Raw genomic sequence first — 27,852 nt, forward strand, 5'->3', positions numbered from 1 at the left:
CGCCCCTGGTTGGTTGTATTTACATTAAGCTCTGATTTAAGGAAGTTTTAGACTTAACTTTTTTGCCTCACTTACTTGTTTGGCGCCTTCGACGCTGATGTTGAGGAGAGCTTTATCATCGGTCTGAGGCAAGCATTGGATTTTCTTTATCTGTTTGAAGTCAGTAAGGAACAAAGCCTGTGGCACAAAATGACAGGTAAGTTCAATTATGACGACAATTCTTTGATATGAGACATTTTTACTGATAACTGTAAGCAACAGATACTTCTCCTCATGACATGCGTAGTGAAGTATTTCTACTTATTTAGTCTGAATTAGCAGCTTTGTGGTCATATTTTTAGATCTTTTAATTTGCTTTTTGTCAAAGAAAAGCACAAAAATGTGGTGCAACATTTTAAGGCCGTATTTTTTACGCACTGCATATTAGTTTACACCAAACGAGATGATTAAAACGTGGCCAACGGCGACATACTGAAACGGTAAATAAAGCTTACTGAAACATTTTCCACTGACATTTAATAACATTTTTTCAAAAGTTATCTCACAAGAAATTGACAAAGGAACACCTACATCCGGCGTGGAGCATTAGGTGACACTGAATTTTTAATTTGTGAACTATGATAATGATTTAATTGCCTTTTAATCTGTGTGAACTGAACTTTTAGCCACCTGTTGTGAAGTGTGAAGCTGCACGTCGCTGTTTCATCCAGCGCTTTCACCCCTTGGGCAAAAGTGACACGTTTTGCTTAAACCCTCTTCCTTTATTTAATTAAAATTTAGACCTGCTGATGTGTTAATTTAGTTACAGTTTCACAGATACAGAAAACAAACAACATAGTTGCTAAAATAGAAATCCTCATGGTAACCAGGGGAACAGAAGACACTAAAATCTGTTAGGCACCAGAAGAAATTGGGAATGTTTATTGTTGGGCAGCTGATGCAGCAACTAAGCACCAAAATAGAAAATTATAATGCTGAAAATGACCTGTAAATAAAAAACAATCTATATTTATGGTATGAAACAAGCTAGGAAATGTAAAAATAGCTTTTCTCTCACTGCTGAATCCTTCTGAGAACGTTGGCGAATGCCCCTTCCTCCAATGACCAGCTCCACAGACAAACTCCAACCTTGCTGGTGATGAACAGAAAGGTTTGCGATGAAAACATTAACAACGTGTGTCTGGAGTTTTTATGAGCAGTTATTTACAGCAACTCACCACAAGTTCACATGGAAAGACCTCTTCATCAAAGCTGGCAAACGTCTTGAGGGTCTCAAAAAACTTGATCATGCAGCCATCCTCCTTCAGGGTTGCATACTGTTGAAATGTTTGCTGGATCATCTTCCGCAGCTGCCTAGGCTGGACCACAATCACAAACGGACATCAAAAGTATAACTTTCAGGAAAAAAAACAAAAAAATAAATACATTCTCTCATGGTGCCTATAAATAAAAGACAAATATTTGGGATAGAGGTTTCACCTTCATGCTGTTTATCAGTTGCTGAGGGAAGAAAAGGTCCAGGCCAACTTCTTTTCTAAAGGAAACAAACAAATGTAAAACATTAATTAAGTACCTGGCTTAGCTAAAACATTAATGAGATGCTTTTCGAAATCTGGGTGAGTCACTCTGTCGAGAATGTACACAGCCTAACAAACATATCTATACTGCTGAACCTTTTTCACATTTTGTCACATTACCGCCATACACTTTAACCTACATTGGAGCAATTTTATACAGGAGACCAATACAAGGTAGGGCGTGATAGCAAAGTAAAGGACACTTTTAAATAGTTTTTAACTTGTTTTAAAATCTAGAAATCTAAAATGTTTGGAATGTGTGAAAAGTATGACAATTACAGCACTCTTTTCAACAAAGTTCGTAAAGTCAATTTGTTAAGTGAAAAACTGAGAAGCTTAAGGAATACAAATACTTTTGCAATGCACCTTAACTCTTTAACTTAGAAATCCTTTTTTAATCCTTCCTGACTCTTTAGATGTTCCTGATCATGTTTCTGCATTATAAGTGAAGCAGGAGCATCTCGTCTCTTAGACTTTATCTTCTATTCCTTCTAGTTATTTTTCATTTTTAAAACAATTGTAAAAATCTATGCACCCATTATTTGTAGCTTTTTTTCTTTGTGTTTCATTCCATTCTGTTGATTAGAGCAGTTTGTGAATAGGTTGCACATTTTTTTACAGTCTCCTCTGTTGTTGCTGTTGGCGGCTTTTTGCTTGCCATATTTTGTCTCGGTTGAAAAAAAAAAAAAAACTGTTATGCATCTGACTCACCTAACAAAGAACACTGTTTTGTAACATTCACACAGATTTCAACAACCTGAAACTTTTGCTTTGGACACTTTGAGAGACATTTCTTTAAAAATAAAAAAAAAGAAAGAAAGAAAATGCTTTAGAACAGAAACTCACTCCAGCAGCTCAAAGTTGGATTTCTTTTCAAGACCTTTTGCATTCATGTCTTTGTAGAATCTCCTGCAAACACAGAGTTACATGTTAGTATCTGCTGGATACAAATAGACAAATCCCTCCTGTTATTTCAACAGTAGTTTTATGTTATGCAATACATGTACAACATAAAGGTAAACAAATCATTTGGTGTTAAGCCCGTAAGTAATGCAACCAGAATTCAAATAACTCATTGACTTGTGAGCTGAGGAATGCAGTGACTCACCTGATCTCCAAACAGCCAAGCTGCAGGGCCATCCCATCGCTGACCTTGCTGGCATGACACTGCATGTAGTCGCTGCGCACCTGAAACGAAACATTACCTGCTGTCACTCAGAAAAATAGAAACGTGAGCCATAACTTAACAGTTAAATATAAATCTATTTTTGCCATGTAATGTTTTTTTTCCATCTTTTTTAAGGTTTTGATGGCTCCAGTGACCTTGATTTGAAAGTAGTTTGACTGCAAATAGGGTAATCATGCGGCAAACGTCGCCAGGGCGGGAATCGAACCTGCGACTACCACTGCAAGGACTAAGGCCTTCATACGTGGGTCATGTTTTACCCGTGCACCACCACAGCACTCCTTTCACCAGGCCTTATTAAACAGTTACTGAAAACCTTTTTTATAACAGCCTTTATTTCCTTTTCCTTTTATCAATGTTAGGCGTAGTTCCATTGTTTTACTTCTGTAAGCTACAGCAAAGACAGAGAGAGAGGAGGGGTTCAGTACCTGCTGATAAAAATAAAGAAACGTGGATCTGTCATTTTTAAACTTCTCCAGGAAATTGACTGGAATGTATCTGATCCTCAGGTCATACCTGCGAACAAGAGGAGGAGAAACGTATTTTAACTAGACATGCTTTATTTCTGAATCTCATATCACGGAATTTTATTTTATTTTTTTGCTACAATAAGCCCTAAAAACCTATCAGGACCTCCACTCGGCCTCCACGTGATGACTCTCGTAGCGTTGTTCGACCTCGCCCACGGTCAGATCTGGGTGGAGCCAGTGAAGTTCTTCGGACTTTAAGTGCTTCAGCATAAGACCGTAACATTTTGAGAGTTCAACGTTGGGTCCCAATCGACCGCTGATCAGGATGGAGCGAATGATAGCCTGGGGGAAAATTAAAGACAACTGTCAATTTTTTTTTATCATTTGAATCATCTATAATTTTATGTAGAGCAGAAAATTATTAGACGTCATTGACAAAAAAACAAATGTTAATAGTTTTACGACTTGTGCAGAATCCCTGATTTCAAATCTTTAGCACTTTGTATCAAAAACTGTCATCAAAACAATTACAGAAGCATCTTCAACTCCGCCTTCCGGCAGGTCTACGTCTACAAAACGACGCGCTCACCTGAATTTTCCAGGAGCTGTCACACTTCACCAGCTTAAAATTCTTTCCTAGGTTGTTGTTGGTGCAGAAGCACACTTTGAGGATTTTTACTGGCCCTCCCTCCCCAGTAATCTCGTTTTCGGGGCTGGGATCTGTGCTGCTTTGTCTTGGACTGGCTCCTTTCCAGGCCAGGGTGTCACCAGACATCACCTCGTACATCGTCAGAGCCGGGTTGGCGTCGTCACGCCCGCATCATCCTTTCAACCAAATAAAGAAATAAGAAAGCATTTGATTTAAGGAAAACTGAAGACATTCGACTGAAACAGGTAGGTTTTAAAGACTGCCATTAATAAAAAAAATTACAAACTTGCAATGACAATACCACTAAAAGACACTGTGTTCCCTGACTCAGTTTGTCATGCAAACACAGTCATGTTTTATAACCTTCATGTCGTATTCACCCTGCCATCTTGTGCCTTGTGGGTGCAATGATTCATAACTTTTGTTTCTAAGATCCAAAGATCGCATTCTTTGCATATTTGTGATGTCAAGTGCAGACCTGCAAAATTTGTCAGCTGTTGGACCAGCAATAAAGGGATTCAGCAAGGAAGTCAAGTTTTCATTTGTAACTAATCTTTCACCGCTGTTGGAATTACAATATGGAAGTGGCCGCCTTTTCTCAAAATATCTCTGCATACGCTACAAAAACAATACATCAAACCACCAGCTGCAGTGGTGTCACCATTATCTCTAGTGTTAATGACTGGGGCTCAGTGGGAAGAGCAGTTCACAGGCAAAATGAAGGTTGTGGGTTTGATTCTATGTTCCTTAAGCTACATTCAGATGTGCCACTGGGCAAGGCACTTAAAGAGTGACTAAATTCCAAATCAACGTTTTTGCAGATAAACTGTAAAAATTGGTTATTAAAGCTACATAAATGGTATATTTATTTTATTTTATTTATGTTTTTACATATTCGTGAAAGCTGTCACTATGACAGTACAATATGAAAAAGATAATCTGTGAAAAAAATAAATATCAAGCTCCTTCACAAGCTCCTTGACTCCTATTGTCATTTTCAGAGATACAGCAGTCCCGGACAGAAAAAAACAATTAAGAGTCAGGATGAGCGCTAAGACCCTCAATAGCGCTACCAATCACTGCATGTATGTGCCGCTCACACACTCCTCTATGCTCTTTGCTAAGCTACAGCTAGTTCTCCACTCTGGAATCTGTGTGCATGGCCACCGATCACAGCAGGCAAAGAGCTTCCTAGAAAGTTAGGTTGTTTCTCTGCCATCATTACATTGAGCAGCTGAAACATCTGTTAAATTACAAAGCTCAAACTTTGTCCATGATTTCTTACCATATACAAATCTTACAAGTGTGTACAGAAATGTGAGGACAGCACATTCCGAGAGGAATGTTCAAGATATAATGACAGGAAGTGATTCATAAAGATAAAAAAAATAATAATAATAAATAAGGCCCTGCACTGTTTACAAGTGAAGGCCTATCCACATATAATTTCAATTCAATTTAAGAATGGAAACTAATTTTCAGTACATCAATAACAGCATTCAAAATGTTTTGGTGAAGTAACTAAATTATTCTTCTTTAGCTTAAATGACTATACCAACATTCTGTACTTTAGTGTAGTACATTTGTGAAGTTACAATACTACGTTTGCACCACTTTTCTCTCTTTTCTGCTGGTTTCTACAAATTTCACCACATGGAATAAATAAAAGTTTTTCTTAACGTTGTTTATTCCCAGCGTAGAATCACAATAAACCTTCTGGCTTCAAGCGTTTGTTTCCACCACCATCCTCTATGAATTTCTGAATCTCTATTCCCAGACGCCAATTACCCTCTGACCACCTGGTTTAAAAACAAACATGACCAGGGTCAGCGATTGTAAAAATGATCATAAATCTTTATCGTACTGCTACACAAATGCACATATTGAAACCGTCAACTTGAATTGTATTTCTCAGTCTAAAAAAAAAAAAAAAACACACCTCCAGTGAATGCATAAGAAACATGCTCTTAGAAATTAACTTACTTTAAGAGTCTCTCTGCCCGAAAACTTCCTGCGACTCTTTGAGTCAGCACATTTAGAAACAATCTTGCAAAGACATGTAAGCTCACCACGAAATGTCTGCCAATACCCACCTTGCAACCCCGCTGGTGAGGAAAGAGCCTTTTAAACGTCCTAACTGAGCAGCTCCATGCTGTTAGGCCGCTGTGAGCGGCCCGAGTTGTGTTGGTTTCTCTCAGCGGCTCTTCCACCGCTGTTAGGTTGTGTTTTGTTAGCCTGGGGCCACAAATTCCCCAGCAGGATCATGTAGGCGTGTTTATGTGTGCGAGTGTAAGACAGAAGAGGGAGACAAGCTGAGAGGATGAGAGCAAAGAATGTTGCACCATCATCTGGTGGAAGACCAACAGAGGGGGGGGAGGGCTTCGGCAACTGGTTTTACTTTTTTTTCTTTTAACTGTCCTGCAGATTAATACATAAAGAATGCGGTGTGTATAAACACGGTCTGGACAAAAACAATTAGTAAACACTCAGATCCGGTGTTTGGAGCATTGCCAAAGCTGTTCTGCCAAAATATTCAGCAGAACAGAATATTTTTCTCCAGGAAAAAGAAAGAAATTGTATACACATAGAAGAGCAGAAAATGTGGATGCGAGAAGGGAAAAGTGTAGCTTATTATGTCAATATCTGGCTCGTTTGCAAACGATGGGCTTTTTTTTGTCCCTCTTGCCTCATAACTAGGCGTGTACTGTTGCTTGGGGTCTTTCTGCATGTAGTTTGCATGTTCTCCATGTGTAGGTTCTCTCCAGACACCCTCACTTCTTCCCACAGTCCAAAAACAAGATTTCACATTACTTGACTATTCTAAAATTGCTCTTAGAGTGAATGGTTGAGAGAGTCTTTGTTGCCCTGTGTTGGACTGGCAAAGAATTAAACTCTAAACCAAAGGGCAATAAAAGACGGGCTGTAAACTGTACCATTGCTGAACAAACAAACACAAAAAAATCAGCTTGATGGACACCAGAATAGTGAGCAAGACCTTTTTAAAGGTCTTCATTGCATAGCATATGGTATAAAACTACCACAGTTGATATTCTCCTAGTGGCAGTATAGCATGGTGGTTCTTATGTAATTATCTAGACCTGCTTTATGGCATGCAATAATTGATGGAAGAATGAGTGCAGCTCTCTGCCAATAAATCCTGATGAATAAACTCCAGCCGTCTTCATTACTATTCGCTCAGGGAGCTGTGCAGCTGGACAACGACAAGACGCACACAAGCAAACTCGTCTCTGAATTAGACTATTGGAAGTTCAGACTTACATCAGACTGAGACGCTCTAGGTTTCATCCTAAACCCTCCAATGTGGCTGAATGAAAATAATTCTACAAAGAAGAGGGAAAATGTTGTACAAAGCTGGTATTTTTGTACATAAAACACTCCCACATCAAGTCATTTGGAGCAGGGCAAATACTTCAGTAGGCTACAAGCTACACATGTCAACAACCTAAGGCAAGGCGCTAAAATTTCAGTGTTGCTCCAAATGTATCTTTGCGATTTTCTTTTAGTTTACACTTTTATGCCATCAGGAAAGTGGTATTATGCACAATACTCAGTGTATAATAGTAGGATAATATGTGCTTAATATCAGCAAGTTATACTTGTTACCCTTGAAAGTTATACAAGTTATACTTCTGTGTAGTCATTTGTGGTTTTCTAGCTGGGTTATATTTGAAGCACACTTTCAGATGACTTACAAGTCAACCTATCAGCTCACAATGCTATGGTCTCAGTTTGGTTTTGCTAGTGTGTTATGGTTTATGTTTAGAGTAAACTTGACTAAGAACTTGACAGTTACTGACTCTCCCAAACTGATAATCATCTGCAATATGATTTGCATTTAATAGTAAAAGAAAATGTGTGGCTTTTAGTAAGTTATGTTACAACAACACACAGTATTATGTGCAATTTGATGTCAATTTTAGACATGTCAAATAAAATCTATAAGGTGATTCTTGCTACTTAGAGACATCACATATAGTTAACACCCACAAGTGAAATTGCTATAAAATGAATCTAAGTGAAATGCACTTACTTTATTTAAGTTGAGAGTCACATAACATGTTTTTATTTATTTTTTTGTCAACTTATGCGGAAAGATGATAAACATTTTGACAAACTAGCACATCTGTTTATTTCTTCAACTAAAAGTTGAAGAAATAACGTTTAGTTATTAAAAGTCTGTTGTGTCAGAAAGCCATGTTTGGTTTTCAGTTCTGGTTTTTGTTTTAGCAGGTCAAGCAAAGTAACTTGGTTTTTCTGGAAATAAAGTTTCTTTTTGTCTCTCTTTGAGACAAAAGTTAACAGATATTTTTTTTCACTTAACAGATATTTCCTCTAGGAACCTCTTAACCAGAATTTGAAACTATGATTCATTTGTTGTAACAAATGAATCATAGTTTCATTTCATTTGAATTCATAATCATTTGTGAATTCAGACATTCCTTGTAAGCAAGGCCTTTGCTTTGTTCTTTTAATTGATTTTGTCAACTGTTGTATGAGACTCGGGCTCACAAAAAGTAAATATTATATCTATTTATATCTGGAAAGTACACAGCACTGTTTCTGTTAACTTTGATACACAAAAAATACCCCCCAGTTAATCTGAAAAACTGACAAAACTACTGTTTGTGTTTATTAAAAATGCATTTGAAGTTTTCTCTAAGTTTTTTTCCCAACAACGATGTGGAAAAACTGACCTACTGGTCTTAGAGTTAGCACATGCTGCCTTCCTTCATTAATCTCTTGCTGATGCTTTTCATGGTAACAAATGTTTACCAGGAAGGTTTGTTTGTTTTCTTCTTCTTCTTCTTACGAGACCAAAGTGGTGTGAAGTAACTCTTTTAACACCTCTCTGCTACAGAGACGTCAGAAGGACAACGAGTGGGGATATTCATCAGTCAGACATTTTTTTTTACAGATAATACTTGCCCAAGTACTCTGTGTCCTTGTTGTGAACAGTCAAGTTGTACTGAAACATGCAGTATCTTCATGAGGGAACAGTGACAGAAGAGAGTGAAATTCCTCAGCAGCCGACAGAGAAGGAGGAACATTAAACAAGGCTTGAGGAAAGAGGAAGCTCATGTATACAGTGTGGAACGCAGCATGTGATGGACCAGCTTCTTGCAACACACACAACCAGTCTAGCCATGCCACTGTAGCTTCTGGGTTACGCGAGACACTCCAGGTTGAGCGACAGTTTGATAAATTAGTGCTGCTTTAAACTTCTCCACAATTTTATCACTGATCTGCCTGCAGTTTGGGTAAAAAGTCAGAGTAAAAAGGGTTAAATACAAACAACATTTTATTAGGTTTCTGAGTATACAAAAAGGTTTGAAAACCACAAACTTTTTGTGTTCCCTTTTTCACAATAATGTAAGTACTTTTTTTCAATGAAAACATATTAAACTTTCAAGTTACAAAAAAAAAGTGATAAAGTTTTATAAATCAGTAAAATATTTAAAAGTTGTCCTACTTGAGTTGAAAGGTACTTTCAGCCTAGGAAAACAAACAAAAAAACAGACCTTCTCTGAGAAATAACACATTCCTTAGTGCATATTAACACTATTAGTGTTTTTGTTTGTTTTAGAAACCAAAATGTGAAGACGATTCTTAATTTAAATTCCTAACTACATCAGCATTAAAAACACCATTTGTTTAACAGAGTAGAGCCTCCCTGTTGCAGCCCTATCTCTCAGTATAGTGTCCTTATTCCCAGGTACAGCTCGGTGTTGCAAAGAAAAACACAAAAAATCTGTTAAGACATGCACCCCGGCCTGTGCAAGCATCTGTTCCACCCTAACAGAGAATCAGATGGCACTTCTTGGTACTTACAGTGCTGTTCTCCGTATGTCAGAGCTTCTTATCACTTTTTTAGGATTTCTTTCTTTCTTTGTTGCTTCTAGAAACCAGTGACATTTCAGAGATAACCAATGTTAAAACACATGTCAGGATCTTCATCTTTCCTTTCTATGATAAATTTCTAATCCTTAATATAGAACTGTAATTCTGGAGGCGCATATCCAAACCCAGTCCACTCATCCAGCCATGCCTTTGCCCTGAACAGATAGCAAGGGGTCTATATATCGCAACATTATGACCCCAGGGCCTGGAATGCGCCCGGCTGCCTCCTCACCTGCACAGACATGCTTTGCTCTGGAACATAGTTCTTCCTCTGTGGTTATAAAAAAGCACCTTGAGTTTCACATTGTGCCGTTACAATCACCATAAGTAATACTTAACAGTACAACAAAAGTTGCGAGATATAATTACGCAGTTTGCTTTTTTTTTCTGAAGAAAGTCAACATTAAAAAAAAAAAGTAGACAGAAACAGCGCACAAAACCAATTCATCTCGACTTTCATTCCTTTTTTTTTGGACGTCCATAAACTTTGCCCTTTTTGTAAACAACTCTAAGAGAAGACTATTTTCGTTGGTGAGAAGCAGAGGCATAGACTAATTTCGACTCTTACCTGATTCTACTGAACTTCTCCCAGGACAACAGCTTGATAAAAAGGGAGAAAAAAGTATATAAATCCCTCCAGGAGCGATCAAGTCGAACAGAATGTCAGAAAGTGGAGCAGAAGGTGTCAGGTGGCCACTCCCTCACCTCTACGGTCCTCAAATAAGGTGGCTCCACTTCCTTATTTCAGGAATCTCAGCTTCCTAACTGAACACAGCGGAATGTGGCTTCATTTATACCGCAAAAGCACCCAAATTTTTCATCTTAGTCTTCCTTCATTTTTTTTTCCTCCAAAAGAAGCTTTTCTAATAAGTACGAAACATTTTGTAACGTAACTGTAATCGACGCAACATATGTTTTACAAAATTAAATACTGGTGTTAATTTAAAAGACTCATTAAGAAAAATGAAGACTGAAAATGAAGTCTTAACTGTTTCATTCAATTATGTTCTAATTCTTGCGCATTGGTTCTTTCCGCTTTCCGTCTTTTATTTTTTAAGCCCTCAGTTGCGATTACACATCTTGCCCAGCAGGTGGTGGTGTGTGCTTAAGAATTGTTCCAGTTTTTGCTTCATTCAGTTAAAATATTGATAATGTGACACACGATAAATGACAATAAATGATAAATCGTGATGTCAGAAAAATGTAAACAATTTTATATAAATTAGAAAATCGTGGAACAACTTATTCTATTCATGTTGTGCCTGAAAACAGCAGTTAAAAAAGTTGATGAAGAAGAGATGATGAGTCTGTGACAACACCCACTGCCTTGTCCCTGGAGTGACTCTTAAGCAGGTTTCTGGACAGGAAGTAGAGACACCCCAACATGCCGTTCAGCTCCAAACAAGAGAGCTGAAACAGGATTTTTTTTTTTTTTTTTTTTTTGTAGTGTCGTACTAATTCATTTCCTGTTTTATGTCACTAGGATCACCCAAATTATTTCTATTTCCTCTCTCATATTCATAAGCCTACATACATTTCCACTGTGTTCAGTACAGTGTAAATAGTATAACTCCAGGTTAAATGATTTTCTTACCCAGTCACAAGCTTTTAACAACAATTTGTGTAAATGTTTTCCCGTTCCTCCTGACAGAACTGATGTAACTGAGTGAGTCGAGTTTTCGGGACCGTCTTGATTCCAAACAACTTCTCACCTCTGGCCACAGTTATTTTATGGGTCTGAGATCGGGGCTTTGTGATGGGGACTCCCAAACATTGAATTTGCTGTCCTTTGTCATCATTTCCAAACTGTAATGTGATCTCTATGTTTCTTTTTTTTTTTTTTTTTGTAGTAAAGGCTTCCTTCTTTTGTGAGAGGCATTTCAGTCCATGTCTGTACAGGATCGTATGACTGTGGATGTGACACCTTCTCACCGGCTTCATCGTCCTCACAAGGTTTTTTTTAGCTTTTCTTGCCCTGCTGAACATGTTGATTTCTGGGACAAACATCTTCTTTCTACACGGTCTGAGATCCACGTTTCTTCACAGTTCTCACAGTGTAAAAATAAAACATTAAATCAAATTATTTCAGTTCTGCTTCTTGTTGCCCGAATGTTTGTCATTCTAAAATTACATCTCCACGATCCCAGAAGGAGTAGTAGCCGTGACTCATATTATTTTCTCATTTACATGCTGCCATAACATATATGATACTTTTGCAGTCCTCCCTTGGGGATCTGAGGTACGCAGGGGAAAAAGCAACGCCACATGCCAAAAAGCCATCTGCGCAGCCTGAGTTTATGTTTCTGAATGCTGGCACAGCTTCATGCATGAAGGCGACACCCACCGAGGCATAAATGAGGGAGGAGGAGGAGGAGAAGGAGGAGAATGTGACGATGACAGCTTAGGGGGGATTCAGGGTAGGAGAGTTCCTAAAAAGTCGGCGTTAATGATCACATAGAGCCCATTGAACAGCCAAGCCATTGTAACCGCCAAAGTGCCCACGCCTGCTACCGTGTGAGCGAGTTTAAGTCAGAGATTAATAAGCACCTGTTGGAAGATTCCTGGCCTTGATGCTGCTCTAATCTGACGGGCAACGGAGGGTGTGGTTCGGACTTGTTCTGCCCCAGACTTGAACTCTTCTTACAGCTGTCACTGTTGGACACAGTTATTTCAAAAGCCCTCTGGCTCAAAATAGAAAGCAGTGGATGCTGCAGTGAGGCGAACGGGGAGGGCTGCTGAGGGAAGAAGAGGAGCTGCCACGGGCAAGTCTTCAGATCTGTGTGTTGTGTGTGTCAGCGAAGAGGACCCTTATTACCAGCAGGAACAATGAAGCTGGTGTTTCTACCTCTATTTGTCTTTTTAGCTTCTAGTCACATATTGTAACCAAGCTTTAGTCGTAAAAAAGCCATGACATTTTTACAGAATGAGATCAAAATAAAGCTTGAGTTAGCGGACAAATGAAGACCTTGTAAACAGTTGGGTTTACTGGTCAAAGTAATTGTGGAGGGCAGTTTTGCTTTGTGTTTTGGTTTTATGGTAATGAAGTTGAATTAGATGAGACATCAAGGCTGAGGGGAGTGATCAGCGCTGGAGTTAAAATGTCTTCGTTAGCCCTGGGCCCCTTTGTTTTTCGTGTTAAGTAAAGGCACGAGAACCATGGTGTTTTCCAAACAAAACCCACACAGCACAATGTCTGAATTTTAGGATGTTTTTAGAACTTGCATTATGTAAACACAAGAATATATATATATTTTTTTAATTTAACTTGATTTCTTACTGGATTTATATTGTTGAAGTTGAAGTTTTTTCTCTTTTTTGTATTTATTTGCTTTAACTCTGGGTTTTCAGCACTTGACCACCTTCGCTTTTGCAAGTTCAGTTTTATTAAAGGTTTTATTTGCATCTTCCAAGATGACTGCATGTTGGTAGGTGTCTGGATCCCTCCACCAAATCTGAGATGATTTGTTTGCAAAAAAAAAACAAAAAACAAATCATCTAACCACTAACAAAACAGATCTTGTCTTCTTAGGTTATTTCAGTAAATGTGCAATAATTTCTCAACTTATCAACTTTTGTCTTTGAACTAATAGCTTGTCATCTTATTGAGTTAAATTACTTTGTGACCCTTTGTGTTTTTAAACTCATCTAAATCAAAGACAAAGAGAAGCCAACAAAGGTTATCCAGAGCCAGCCATGGTGACTCACCTAACTCTAGCATCATGCTGAGGGGGAAGCCTGTAATCGCTTAATTAACACATAATTATGGTCTGCCACAAGCTACTCACTGAAGACGTGAAGGATGACATTTTGCTGGTCTAAAATTAATGAAAGTGCACCAGTATGATCTCATTATCTTAGCTAAAGTGCAAGGGTAGTCAGTAAGTAGACATTTTTGTCTGTACGATGTAGGAACAATCCATTTGTGATTTGTCCTAAAATCCTCCAATATTTTATTTATAAATGTAATTTTAGTGAAGTGGTTTGACAAACAGGAGGTCAGGAGGCCCATTGTGTATCATCGAACAACAGGCTTGGGATGAATTAAAATTTCAATTTCAAATGACTTTAAATAATTTTTTTTTTTTTCCTTAGTTGTTGAGTGAAAAATAAAATGGTGAATATCTGTTTCATAATTGTGTTCATGATTGAATTACCATATTTTTCGGACTACAAGCCGCTACTTTTTTTTCCCCCATGCTTTGAACCATGCGGCTTATAGCCCGGTGCGGCTTTTCTGTGTATTTTTCTTCAACCACCAGGGGGCTCTTTAGCAGGAAGTGAATCATTGGAAGTCAAAATTGGAAATCACAGAAGAAAGTGCAAATTTTCATTTAGAACAAGCACATGCTAGCAGCAGGCACAATGGAGACATTTCTTCAAACTCATACGATGCAGCTTTTAAATTGAGGGCTATCGATCTGGCAGTACAGGGGGGAAATAGAGCAGCTGCACATAAGCTCGGCATGAACGAAACTATGGTTCGGTGTTGGCGACGCAGGGCTGCGTCCTAATAAATCCAGCAGGTTTAGTAGGACGCAGCCCTCTGCTGCACTCTGCTGGGTCCTTGTGGAAAACCAAGAGCGATGGAGATACCAGCGGCTTAGCGGCTTACATATGTAAGTTTCCATTTTTTTCCCTAAAAATTTGTAGGTGCGACTTATATGGTGCGCTCCATAGTCTGGAAAATACGGTACCTTATAAATATAAAAATTAGCCAGCAATAGTATATGTGACAACAAGCATCTTCCCCTGTGATGCTTTTGGTCAGCTGCTGAAAAACTTAGAACCAGCAATAGTTTAGAGCGAGTTCATCATGTTTTATTGAGGCTGGCCATTATTTGCCTTGTAGAAAGTACAAGCATAATGTCATGAAAGCACATGTTTCCTCTTAGAGTTCCTCTGCTTGGTAGAATTATTTGCGTGAAGTCTTTTTTAAATAAACATTGTAAAACTGAACTCTGCCTCTCATTCTGAAGGGATCAAAAGATCCCCAGTAATTCCTTACAAACACATCTGAAGCAGAACGCTTTGGTTTTTAACAACACTCTGAAGATTTCTGTGCTGGAAACAAAGAAAATTTAAAGTGGCAATTAAGGCTAGCAAATGTAGAGCTGGAAAGATGAACCCACCAACTGGATTAATAAGCAAAAATAATTTGTGTTCAGTTTGAAAAATGTTTCAATCCCTAAATTCTGCATGGCAGTGGAGGTAAAAAAAAAGAGATAATAATTTACTAACATTTAAACTCATCATGTGGATTAAAAGAAATAGCCCTGCAGTTTTAATAAAACCAAGAATCATTTTGTTTTTATGAGTAGCGTGATTGTACAAAAGCAATCTGAGCTAGAAAACATTAGAAGTAAGAGATGACATTGTGATCTCACTTCAGACCTTTATCTCAGGCATCCCCTGATTTGAGAAGAGAAACACTAAAGTCAAGCAGACCATTAATGTATATATTCCTTTTATACAACACAATAAAAGCTACCCTCCCCTCCTCTCTTTGTTTAGGATCTTTATAAATCAGCATCATTTCATGTTTTCTTGACCAATTATTTCTTTGTCCACAGGGGGATTCCCAGCACACTTTTTCTGATGATGCGTTAAATATGTGCTATGCTATCATTATTCATTCCACTACTTCTTCCCGGAACATCTGGCGGTTCACACAGCAAATATTGGGTTTTGTTTTAACTAAGGTGGGCCTGCCCTCTCTCTAATTTTAGAGAGCTGGCTGCTCCTTTATGAGGGATCATCTGTTCTAAGTGGTTTAATGACGCCGACTCCTGCCCAAGCACCCCACTAAAGTCCACACCCTGAGTCCAGTGCTGTGCCGGTGGATATTGAGGAATGCTTTGATCCTCCAGGCCCACTCCCCTACCAGCACCTGACTTCATGGAGGAAACCCACCGTCTGTGTCTTTAATAATGTCAGAAATATTTATCTTTCCTCCTGTTGGTCTTATTGGACAGCGAGTGAGGTCAAATGGCTGTTGACATCAGCTCAGTGAGTAACGGTCCACCACAACGCGTCCGGGCTCCTCTGTTTGCTTACCTTTTGACTTGTAGATGGGACACCTGCGAGACAAAGAAATCGGCCGGTGGAACGGCCGAGCGGTGAGAGGGGGAGTTGTTTGGTTTGGGGAGCAGGTGTGTAGCTCTCTGGAGTGCATGTGTGTGTCAGTGTGTGTGTTCGGTAAGAAGCGGTCATTGACTCCCATCCAGACTCAGTGGGGGTCCGCAGTGTTCACCGAGGTGTGAAGTGGCCTGGGCCCTGACTGGATTATAACCCCTTCCTGCATTACAATGAAGGTGAGAAGCAGCAGGGGCGGCGGTGTTGCAGATTTGGCAAACAAGTTAAAAATGCACAAGAATGTCACATGTGCCCTTAAAGAAGTTTGCTGAATAGAGAGCTGCTGTTTAAAATGATACACAATTAAGCCCCGTGGAGAAAAGCATTAAGGTCACAGTAATGGTTAAATGGCTCTCACAGTAAAAACATTAACGAACAGCAGGCCATTAAAAACAGGTTAAACTGGAAAAAAACACAAGAGGGAAAGGTTATAACATTATAAAAGATTATCAAAATGTAAAAGGAAATTAGTTTGACTACTTCAATACATTTAGGTTTTGGCAGGCAAGTAAATCCATTTTAAATGTTACAGAAACAGAACATAAATATTTTCAGTGAGATCAAATTTGAGATATAGAGACGAGAATGAATAAAATGAAGATCTGATAGCTAATTGTTATATTTCAAGCTGAGTCATTGGCTTTAGTCAAACTTTTCAAACCCACTCATCAGATAAAAAAAATCTGAATGGACAATTAGATGGCTGAAATATCTACAGCTGAGTCAGAACTTCAAATGTAAAACTAATTCATACAAATTCATTTACGTACCTTTGAGATTTGAAGACCTTTTTGCCATCAACCTGATGTTTAGCTCCTCAATTTCCCTGTTAGATTCAAAACCAGGAGTCTGAATGTACATATTAAGAGTTAAGCAGAGGGACTGGGACAGTTTTAGATAGAAACAAGTGAGAAAGCAATGACACATTCACTCAATGGTGAACCACTTATTACCTAAGCTCATGTTGTAGTACGCCCAAGAAGTATTCACCATTTCAGGACATTTATCAAGCAGAATAACATGTTTTTAGAGATGTACAGACTTTTTTATGCTGTTTTGCTGCCTTTTTAAAAAATCTGTGTCCCATATATAGTTTGAATGGAAATGTGTGGGCAGAAAACGAAAAAAAAAAAAAAGAAAAAAAAATCAGTCTTAACAGAAAAAAAAACTTTTACACTTTATCACCCAGTGAAGTTGCGGAGATTCAACACTTGAACAATAACACATTTAGCAGACATGGATAAACTTTAGCATTAAGTTGTCATGTTTCTGACCATCTGACCAACACTGGTAATCACTGTTTTTTAAAATTTATCTCCTTCAATCCTTGAGAAAATTAACATGCTCTCACTATTCTACACCCGATATGCTTTTGATCTCTGCACCTGTTATGCGAAGTGCAAAAACAAACTTTTTTTTTTTTTTGCCAGACTTTGATATTGAGAAATTTGCACTTGTAATTTAGGAACAGCAATTTAATCCATTTTATCATTAAATTGCTGGTTAAAGCTTTCAGTGAACTAAAGACATTTAGACATGAACCATGCCTTTCTAGAAAGTCATTCCTGTGGTGATTTAAAAATAATCCATTTGTTAACTCTTAAATTTAGACTTTTACTTCCCAGTCACATCTAACTTTTTTCTGCTTCTTTTCAACACAACAGTTTAAAGCATCACCTTGCAACAGAAATTATCAGTTACACATGAATTACAACCATAATATTTATACAGAAAAGGAAATAAAATATGAAAGTTTGTTTGTCCATCATTGCATTTCTTGGTAAAGCACCAATCCGTGTGCGAGATCAGCCAAAGTATTCAGGGTGTGTTGGGACATGTGCAAAGGCCAGGGATGGCATGGCTGCAATGCATTCGGTGGGCTTTACAGGCGTCAGCTGCAGCGGCTGGTGTAATAACCTGACAGAGGTCAATCACTGCAGAAGGTGACAGTGGCTCATAATGAAGACAGGAGAATGTGGGTCAGTGTCAAGAGATTTCTATGCAACACCACAGATTACAGCTGGAGGTCGCAGAATAACCGTCTCATTTGGTATTTTCAGAAAAAAAGAAACTGTATTTTTTTATGGTGAGTGTCACCAATAAATGTGTTTAGAGGCTCCACATTGAGGCTATTAAGATACGCTGATGACTGAGAATGAAATGTAAATAAATGAGTGATCACAGCATAACTAGTGTTACCTCTAGCAGATATTATTTGACATAAAAGCAAAGCACTGTAGTTATGGCTGTTGTATAGATTTCACAGACTCCAGTATTGCCCTGCACTTTGCTACATACAGCGTCCCATTCTAACTGGCTTCCCTGTTCTGCTGAAGAAAAAAAAATAGTCCTACCACCATGTTTCACTGTGGTGTGTTCAAGGTGATGTGCAATGTCAGTTTTATCTTGCAGGCAACAAAGTGCTTGCAGGCCAAAAAGCTACATTTTTTATCTCAGCTGACCAGGACAGCGTCTTCCATGTGCTTCATGTGTCTCCTACAGTGAGATTTCTAGCTTTTTACAGCTGCTTTCTTTTTGATACATGCTTCCATATTAACCTGATTTGTGGATTTTACAATAGACAAATTTCTTGTGGGCAGATTCTTTATTTAACTCTGCTTTAAAGTTGGAGGTTATAGTGTAAGAAGAAAAAAATAGGACAAAAGTTCAAGTTGGTTGGTGCCATTTGGTAGAAACTGCAAATTAAAAATATTTATTTCAGGTGAAAATGTAATTTAGAGTGTGAAAACGTATGTCTGATTGTCAAATAATGCTAAACATAATCTTAGAAGGCACTGCAGTGTTGTCAAAGCTTAAGAAGATCTGGGAGTATGCAAAAGCTGCAGCTTACTGCTGTTGTTTTTCACATACTTGTGTGTGTTTGATGCATAACACAAACAAAATAACTGCTATATTCTTTTATAATTTTCTATGCAAAACAAAGAAAATTTTCTTCCCAAAAGCCAGAAAGAGGTGGAGAAAGTCACACATCCCACTTATCCTTTATGATGGGAGTCGCTTTTTTAAATTATTAGATTTGTTTTATTATTATTATTTTATTCACAATTGTGTTAATTTTTGCAGTGCTATCCCCCTGACATGTGGTGCTACCAAGACAAACTGATTACACTTATGAAAATAATGGAAATGTGCTTAGAAACTCATCATATAAAGTGAACCAATAAGAATGCTGAAATACACAGTAGTTAAATGGGGAGAAAAAAAATGAAGTTTGTTTGGAAACACTTGGGTCTGGTCTCTTTTTCACAAATGCTGCTCACACTTTTTGCTCACGGTGGAGTCAAGGGGTGTAGTGGAACATCTGCTTACAATACATAGGAAAGAGATTAGGTGCAGAAAGCAAGCTCTGGACATTACAATACCACCAATAGCTTTTAGTTGCGTTGGACCAAGACTCCTCATACTGCAAGGACAAAAGAGAGTCGGGAAAGTTTCACAAGGCTTCATGCCTCCTTTTTCACACTGTCTCACCCACTGATGTTTCCGACATTTTACAAGAGAGCGGTGTGAAAAATCTCCCACTGAAAAACCCTACAGATCTCTCAGATACTTGCTTTCTGTCACCATTAGCTTTTCTTGTTGTTGATGATGTTGCCTGGAGCATGGCACTTCGCCCCAAGTTGCGTATCAGTTTGTGAATGTGTGACCAGCTGGGGAAATGTGGCTCTAGTGTAGAAGTGCTTCAAGTAGTCAGTATGACAAAAAATAAAAACAACAAAAAAAAAACAACTTATTACCGCCTAGTGGTAGGACGGTGATATTGCAGCAAGTTTTGTTATAATCATTTGAAGCAATTCTTTTTGAGTGTGTTATAATTTCTTATGCAAATGGACACAAAACATTTGCAAGTTAAAAATACGTAGAAAAACAAACAGAACTGAGCAAGAGGTACAGAGGGCAAAGTATCACCCATGACTAATCAAACCAATTGAATTTTTTGTTTAGTATTTTTCAAAGCAACATATCTATTGCAAGTTCAGTCAGCAAAATGTATATTGAAGTTACACATTTACCTGACACTATTCATTTGTATATATGGACTTTTTGTTTAAATAAATCTTCAGGTTTCAATCTAAAACATTTTACTGTCAGAAATTTGTTGGCCCAACTGTTGCTGGACGTTGTAAATTAGCATAAACCAATTACACAGTGACAAAAACAACTCTAAAAACCAATTATGCTACTTTTATCTCTTTCAGATTACAGTTTTTATCTTTAATTATGTCCTAAAAGGGGGGAAAATGGTTGCTGTCAATCAAACCCCCACTTTGTTGTTTTCTGACCCTGAGTGGGGTCCTAATGGGAACCACTCCTACAAACAAAACTGTGGGCAACAAAATGGAAAAAAGAAAAGTTCATCATAGCTGAGTCAAATTCCTACCAACATCTAAGTCAGATGCGAGGGCATCAAGTCTTCTTTCGGTAAAACCACGAAAGCAGGTTTGGCTTCTTTACAGTAAATAAGGGCTCAAAAGAGAGACGGTGCGCAGACAAAACACTCACCTCTGCTTGCATGTGTCTCTTTAGAAAATGCTTCCCTGTGCGCACGCCTTTATGCACACAAACAAACACACTCCCTCACCATCCAGCCTTGGAGGGAACACAGGAAGGGAAGGAGGGAGGGGGGTAAAGAGAGAATGATGTCACCTCTCTAGACGGCTGAGGGCTGAGGCTTGAGATAATGGTGACATTTCAGGGGAGGTGATGTCATTCTTCCACCTCCCCTCTTCTTTCCGCTCATGTCCTCCCTTCCCTTTCTTCCCCTCCTCCGTGCAGGTGGCCGTCCAGGCTCTCCGAGTCCTCACGCCGGAGAATTAGCTTTTGAATAGGCTCCGAGTACACAGGCAAAGTGAACCCAGCCCCCCCCCCATGCTGTGCTCATAAGTTGTGATGTGTGAGACTTAATGTGCGTGGGCGTCATGTGGGTGGTTTGTGTTTGAATGTGGGAGATTTTTTAATGTGGGAGTGTATGGCTTTGGACATGGATGTTCCTTTTTTTTTTTTTGCGTTAACATGAGTGTGATTTGGATGTCTGTGTGCATCCCTTTAAGTACACCAGTGTGAGCATGGTCCGGCTGTGCTCATGCAAGTGTATGTAGATGGGATTTCTGCCCCTTCATCCCAGTTTCCCACTGAGACCAATCAAGCCGAGAAGTGCCAGGTTTCCAGGCTCGTTGGCAGTGAGTCCCTCGCCGAGCTTCTCACCCTCAGGATCTGCTCATTTAAGGTTTTCTGGCTTTACCCCTATTTCTCTCTCTCTCAAAAAAAAAAAAAAAAATCGGCGATATTATGAAGGATTCACTGGTTTCATTTGCTCCAAAGTCTGTGAAACAATGTGCCTTTACAAATATATTCCCGAAAATACACCCAAGCATCTTGTTTTTTGAAGATATAAAAAAATGCAAGCCTTCCCTGCTGGAGAGTTTGATCCCAAGTCTTCACGGGTCATTTGCATTTTATGGAGATTTTGGTTAACCTACTTCAACAACACTGGGCTGATTGCCACAGATAGCTGATGGTTTAAAGCCCGGAGGCTGTTGTACCTCTAGTCCCACTGCTGAGCTCTCAGTTGCTCATCGGCAGTATTTATATACCTGAAAAAAACTCACCACTAGTGCAGCGCACTTTCAACTCCGCCAAGTTCTGATACCCTGTCTTTCTTTCCCTGTCGAGAGGACTCAAAGCGCCGTGTGTGAGCTGTAAACAAGTTCCCACCCCCCACCCACACTGCCACACACACACACGCACACATGCACACTCGGGCTGTATCTGGGCAAAAAGAGCTTTCTGAAACCATAAGCATCCGTCTTATCATATGATTGCTTTTTTTTTCTTTCTGTATGACATGCTTGAATCACGGGGTGCAGAAGGCTTCACTTCACACCTAGAGGAAGTTGACCAGAAACCAGAGCACATGTTACAACTACAGACGGAACAACTGTCCACAAATGTGTGGAGAATACGAACACGAGCAAGAACAAGGGAACAAGGGCTGCAAACAAAAACAACTACTTATTCTATTGCTTCCGAAGCACGCAAAAAGTGTTGTTTGGAACTTTGTTTTTCTTAACAATGCAGCTAGTCCATTATGTCACTGTTGCTACTCAAGCCTCATGCAGCTCCCACATAAGCATGTATTTAAATGGTAAAATAAAAAGAAAACGTGGGACAAAATTGTCCTGGAATTTCACAATGAATGTTGGAGTGAGTGAGTGAGTGAGTGAGTGAGTGAGTGAGTGAGTGAGTGAGTGAGTGAGTGAGTGAGTGAGTGAGTGAGTGAGTGAGTGAGTGAGTGAGNAGTGAGTGAGTGAGTGAGTGAGTGAGTGAGTGAGTGAGTGAGTGAGTGAGTGAGTGAGTGAGTGAGTGAGTGAGTGAGTGAGTGAGTGAGTGAGTTTTTTCCAATGCCATTGTGCATGCATACCAAGGCTGCAGGAATAGTGTCTATAATAATGAATTTCTTCAGTTGCATTTTCAATGTGCATTGGTGCTTTGTGTAGTTTTAGTTATTTGAAATATGCTTGTTTTAATAAAACCCACCCTCTCTTTCAGATCAGTATAATGTGGGCAGGAGTCTAACAACTTCATACACGCTGAAGAATGTCGAGTAATTCCTGCAACCTCGAATTCTTTGGTCACAGCGAATGTCGTCTCTAGGCCTTTTACAAAACTATCAGATTCAGTTCTTAAACAGAAACATAACCATGCAGTCAGAATCAATGTCAGCTCCATTCTAATTCTGAGAGAATGCAGTCAAGTTTAGATTCTTGTGTAAAAAAAAAAAAAAAAAATGTTTTCTCTCGGCTGCGGTGGCTGTGGAAAGGAGAACTTCCCTTGAACAGGAATAAAACCTCCAGCTGAACCTGGCACAGTGTGAGCGGCCATCTGTCCTGACCGTCTGGGGGTTTGAGAAGACAGAAGTCTTTGACATTATAAGGTTGTCCTTGTTTATCCTTCACTCTCTGGTGCAGTCATTAGCGCTGTTGCCTCACATCAATAAGGTCCTACATTCAAATCTTGGCCCGGGCCATTTTCTGCAGACCTTTTTTTTGTCGCACTAATGGCTTTTATTAAAAGTATTGATACAAGGAATGGCTAGAGAGAAATGTAAGAGGAGGGGGTTTGGGATTTATGCAACATGGATTCAAAGGTCATGAATCAAACCCCGGAAAGGAAAGCTGCATTAAGTATCAGCAGCCTTTGCATATAGGACTTTCGTTCTGCCGCTACACCAAGCGTCCCCGTGTCTGAAACCGCTTCATTTTTCTCTGTGCTTGCATGGGATCTCTCAGGTTACTCCAGTTTCTTCCAATTGTCCAAAATATTCACTTTAAATTATTTAGACACTCTAAATTATCTTTAGGCTTAAGTGTGTGCATGACTTACGCAGTCCCCTTTAAATGTAACTAATAGGAGGCCCAGACCGGTATCAAGAGTAGCATGCAGAGGATGTATTGTATGTGAATGGAAATGGTTATGGGGATGTATCAATCTGACATTTGTGTTTTTATGTATTTTTTGCTTTTATGTATTTATTTATGGCTGTTGTAATTTTTGGATGTGTTTTTCTTATTGTTGTACTGCAGTTTTTGCCCCTGATTTATTAGTCTCCTATGGGAAACTTAGCTTAGCTTAGCTTAGCTTAGCTTAGCTTAGCTTAGATGTGCATACCTCTTCCTGGGTATACCCAGTTTACAGTAGGAGGTTTCTGTGTACGATCATAAATATATTTTAAATCTAGAAGAGCAAACGTAACTAATCAGCATGCATCTATTTTGCTTTGTTTACATCTTCCATAGCCTGGTAAAGCCCTCTGTTCGAAGCTTTGAAAAGGGTCTTGACCCTCGGCTATTGAGAAACAATTGCTTCCTGGAGGCATGAACTCTGTTGGAGTTTAAAATTTTACCCAACTGCTAATGTTTATCTGTAACTTTGCAATGCATCAATTCGACACCATGACGCTCCTGGAAACTGCCTGCGCCGTAAACAGTTACCCCCCCCACACACACAGCGCAGAGAGAAATGTCAAGTGAAACAAGATGGCTGTTAATTTTAATTCAATATTTAAAAGTGTGCCCAACACTGACAGAAAGGCGCAAAATATCGCAACTTTTCTGTCTGCTCTCTGATCGGCGTGGTAGAAATCTAACTGGAGGAGTCCAGCTCAACGGGAGGGAAATGAGATGAGAATCGAGCAGAATTGCGTAGGAAGGCAATGGTCAGGCTAGCTCTCCTAAAGTGTGAAAACACTGCTAGTGGCTAACAGCATGGGAAGCAGGTTAATTTACAGCATGGGCTCTGGAGGTACAACTGCTAAATCATTCATAATCTGGAGGCTTTTGACATTTCCAAAACTCCTCCTAAGGGTCTGTTGCGCACATTCATAAATTTGACTAGGGAGAGCACAGTGAAGAAATGAGAGCGGTGCTGTGACATGCGATGACAGGTTACTTTAATTTGCCAAAACAACAGGTGCGCCTGCACAGGAATTACCTCAAAGCCCCGTTTGGTAAACGCTCAGCCAAGATGCAGTGACAGGTGGCATTTCTAAAACCTTGAACATTCATACGCGATGCGGCTGTAGTGCTGTGCGGAGAGTCCCTCAGGACGCAGCGCTGACAAGCTGATGGACTCATTAGATGCACGTCAATGTCTGTACACTAGTGGGCCCGCTTTTATCAGCCCTGGGGTGTTTGCAACACCCCACCCCTACTTCCACCCCACATACTCTGAAGGGGTAGTATATGTGCTAATTAAGATATAGAGATACTCTCCAGCCTCCGAGGTGTCAATGGGGAAGCTAGCACAAAAAACTTTCTCCTACTCTGCTGTTCTTATTTTCTTGCTAATGATTCATGGGAAAGGTTTAGAGCTGCAGGACACTGATAAATCCATGTAGATTTATTAGAGTAGTAGAATATAGATCTTGTATAAAGTCATCAGAGTTGGACGACATCTAACTTTGGTTCTGTTAACCTTTCCAAACAAATCTGCTGTATAACCATCAACCTAGACAGGTTGAAGTTCCTTTTGTAAAACATAAAGTTTTTAAGTCATTTGAAAGGTTTCTGTTATATTTGAACTTTCACTTCACTTCTCAGATTAACGTTGCACAAACAAATATGCTTTCACTGCCGTGGCATCAAACTAGAAAAATCTCAAATGAAAACACTGACAATATCGAAATGCTGTAAAAAAAAAATAAAATAAGCATGTCATCTAAAACCTTTTTGATAAATTTTTGGCCTGTGTGGAGGATTTACCAAGTTTGAAGAAAAGCATGTTCTTTATTTCCTCTATAGCCTCTTCGCAGGTTTCAGGCTCTCTATAATGTCCTGTCAATTCCACTTCTGCTAATTTTGCATGGTGTGTGCTGCCACTTTAACAATGCATATTTTTTAGTTGAAAGTGAGTGTCCAACATTATTTTCTTATGTTCAAGCATGCAAAATGTAATACTCCAAGTTTATTGTTGAAAAAGTTGGTTGATATAGCTAGTTCATTTTACAAACTTCTTTCTCTTGTTAATTAAATTTAAAAAAAAAAGGTTTTTGTCAAAATAATGTCACATTCAAGTCATGGTGCACCTCCCTGAAATATAACTACAGAGACTTCCACAGTGAAGGAAAAATGGACGCAGAAGAAAAGTCATCCAGGATATTTGTTTTTTCATGTACAACTCTAAATAATAAGAGCAAGCTTTAATTTTGGCATTACTTTAGTACTTCCTAGCTGAGGTCATAATTTCCTTGTTCTTCTCCTCCCCCTCCTCTTTCTTTTCCTGTGTCGGTGATTCTCATCTACTCTTGTTGTGCTGAGCTCCCACTTATTTGTGTCTCTGTGTGCCATCCAACAAAAGCCTCCCTCTGCACCTAATTTGGTTCCTCGAGTTTTTTTTCTGGTTCAGATCACAATAGCAGTACTGGAAAACTGAGACCACTGCTGGCACACCTGCATCCTATTTATCTCATAGCTCACCTGCTTGTTCCCTCTTGCCTACAAATACTCTCACGAGATCAGAAACTGTGTCGGGAGCAACACCGATCAGATATTCCACGTATCGCTTTACTTGCCTACCTCAGCCACCCATTTATCTACAAGCCCCATTGCCTGCATGAATAATCTTCACAACTCAAATATAAGAGACAACATTCATAAACCAATCCTCGTTTTCCTCTTTTGGACATCCTAACGTTACACAATTGTATAAGAAGTTATTCCTGAACACATTCCGAGGCTCTTACTGTACTTGTTTTGTGTAAAAATGGAAATCTCACTACGACAACATTTTACCAGTTAATGGCTTTTCCCAGGTGTTCCCAATTACAGTATTTTCATCATTTTGGAAAAGCTGGAGGCTTCTTACTGGATTCTTTGGGCATTTTTATTAACAAATCAAGAACAAATTACTCCTCTTGATGTAGGGACACAGCAAGCTCAAAAAGGCAAAGCATGTGACACCACAAGACATAAAGAGATTTTATGTACAGTAGTAGCTCTCATGGCCTTCATGTCTTTATTTTGACATCCACCATGTTAATTAATTGCTGAAAAGCTCACATGCTGCAGCATTAAACTGAAAACAAGTGAAAAATGTCTCAGGGTTTACAAGAAATGGCATGATTTATGAAGTGCCCTTTATAATTGCCCCAAATAGTCTTTCACTTCCTTGTCTGGTTATAGTAAAAGACTTGATGCCGTGAGAAGCTTCTGAGTGGACGCCAGGAAGTTATTAAAAAAAACTAAATGTTTATATTTCCTGTAATTACTTCATCATGGTGTGAGTCTGTTTGCATCTATCTACCTCTTGAATTATGAATTTGAATGTGATTTAATAACACAGAGATAATGCTTATTGTCTTTATTTAAAATGCTCAACTTCCATTTTATCAAACATTTATCCTGTCAAAAGGTTTCACACTCATTGACCTGTGATGTTTAGGAGACTGGGTTGCAAACATTCCAGAGGTGGATTTTCCCTGACCGGACTGACTACATGCAACAAGAATGCTGTGTTGCAGTGGCCCAGGCCCTCTGCACTGCTGACGCTAAGTGTTTGCCATTTGGGTTGGAGCCTTTCCTGTGAAACCCCCAATTCTGGCTTATGAAGTGCAGGTGGCTCCTAAAGAGGTCAAAGGGTTCTGGGAGGGAGACCACAAAAGCGAAGCTTCGGGGGGTGAGGTCACTTAATCCTGACGTGTCGATGGCTCATTTACCATGCGTGGGAGCTGCTCCTGATGTCATCTTTTGCCTCTTTTGAAAACCCAATGTCCAGTCCACCCACATGAAAGAGGCTAGAAATGTATTTTAGTCTACTTCGTCCCACTCCCTTTACTTTCCGCAAGACAAACACTCACATTCAACAGTCTAAATTGAGACTGGAGATTTAAGGGCAGGCTTCTAAAAAAAGAAAGTCCTTCTAATAACACCTGTAGGACTTTTAAGGAAATTAAATAAATTTGTGAACATAGCAGCGGTCATCCTGTTTCAAAATATTATGTTTGCTCTGCTTGTAAAAAAAATCCCCTCAAAATCAGGGAATCAGCTTTTTTTATGTATCCTAAAAATAAATACATAAGATCTCTTTAATAAAATGCTAAACTTTGTTTTCCATTTTTACTTTACTACATATGTATGAAAATGTAGAACACAGGATTAGAAAATAAATTGCATATCAAAGCATATAACCCTCTTAAATATATTATGGATATTTACTATATTGTTAAATATTAATCATAATATTAATCATTATAAATTAATAGATTATGGATATTTTAAATATTTTAAAGCAGGGATTGGAGGACTGCTTATGGGAATCTGGTACTTTAGACACTACTTAGAATAACACCAAAATATGCTGTTTAGAAATGTAAGTTTCTAAACAGCATATTTTAGAAACTGA

General features: G+C 38.9%; 1 protein-coding gene across 4 annotated transcripts in view; it reads right to left on the reverse strand.

Annotated features, from left to right (window-relative positions):
• Nucleotides 1-10,506, reverse strand: part of ptk2bb (protein tyrosine kinase 2 beta, b) — a 23,570-nt gene extending 13,064 nt beyond the window's left edge. The window contains exons 1-10 of one of the 4 annotated variants that reach the window (XM_017302305.1): nt 10,370-10,506; nt 3,823-4,058; nt 3,397-3,575; nt 3,192-3,279; nt 2,686-2,765; nt 2,424-2,486; nt 1,480-1,534; nt 1,218-1,358; nt 1,058-1,132; nt 76-177 (exon numbers count right to left, since the gene is read on the reverse strand). In XM_017302305.1, coding sequence (XP_017157794.1) covers nt 76-177; nt 1,058-1,132; nt 1,218-1,358; nt 1,480-1,534; nt 2,424-2,486; nt 2,686-2,765; nt 3,192-3,279; nt 3,397-3,575; nt 3,823-4,020 — 981 coding nt within the window. In that variant the 5' untranslated portion in view covers nt 4,021-4,058; nt 10,370-10,506. Of the gene's footprint in view, nt 1-75; nt 178-1,057; nt 1,133-1,217; nt 1,359-1,479; nt 1,535-2,423; nt 2,487-2,685; nt 2,766-3,191; nt 3,280-3,396; nt 3,576-3,822; nt 4,059-5,975; nt 8,215-9,732; nt 9,937-10,369 lie in introns of those variants that run through there. The other 3 variants (XM_017302307.1, XM_017302306.1, XM_017302308.1) reach the window with 3 other exon arrangements.
• Nucleotides 10,507-27,852: the final 17,346 nt, after the last annotated feature.

The sequence above is a fragment of the Poecilia reticulata genome, linkage group LG21, assembly GCF_000633615.1.
Source record: "Poecilia reticulata strain Guanapo linkage group LG21, Guppy_female_1.0+MT, whole genome shotgun sequence".
Taxonomy (NCBI): Eukaryota; Metazoa; Chordata; class Actinopteri; order Cyprinodontiformes; family Poeciliidae; genus Poecilia; species Poecilia reticulata.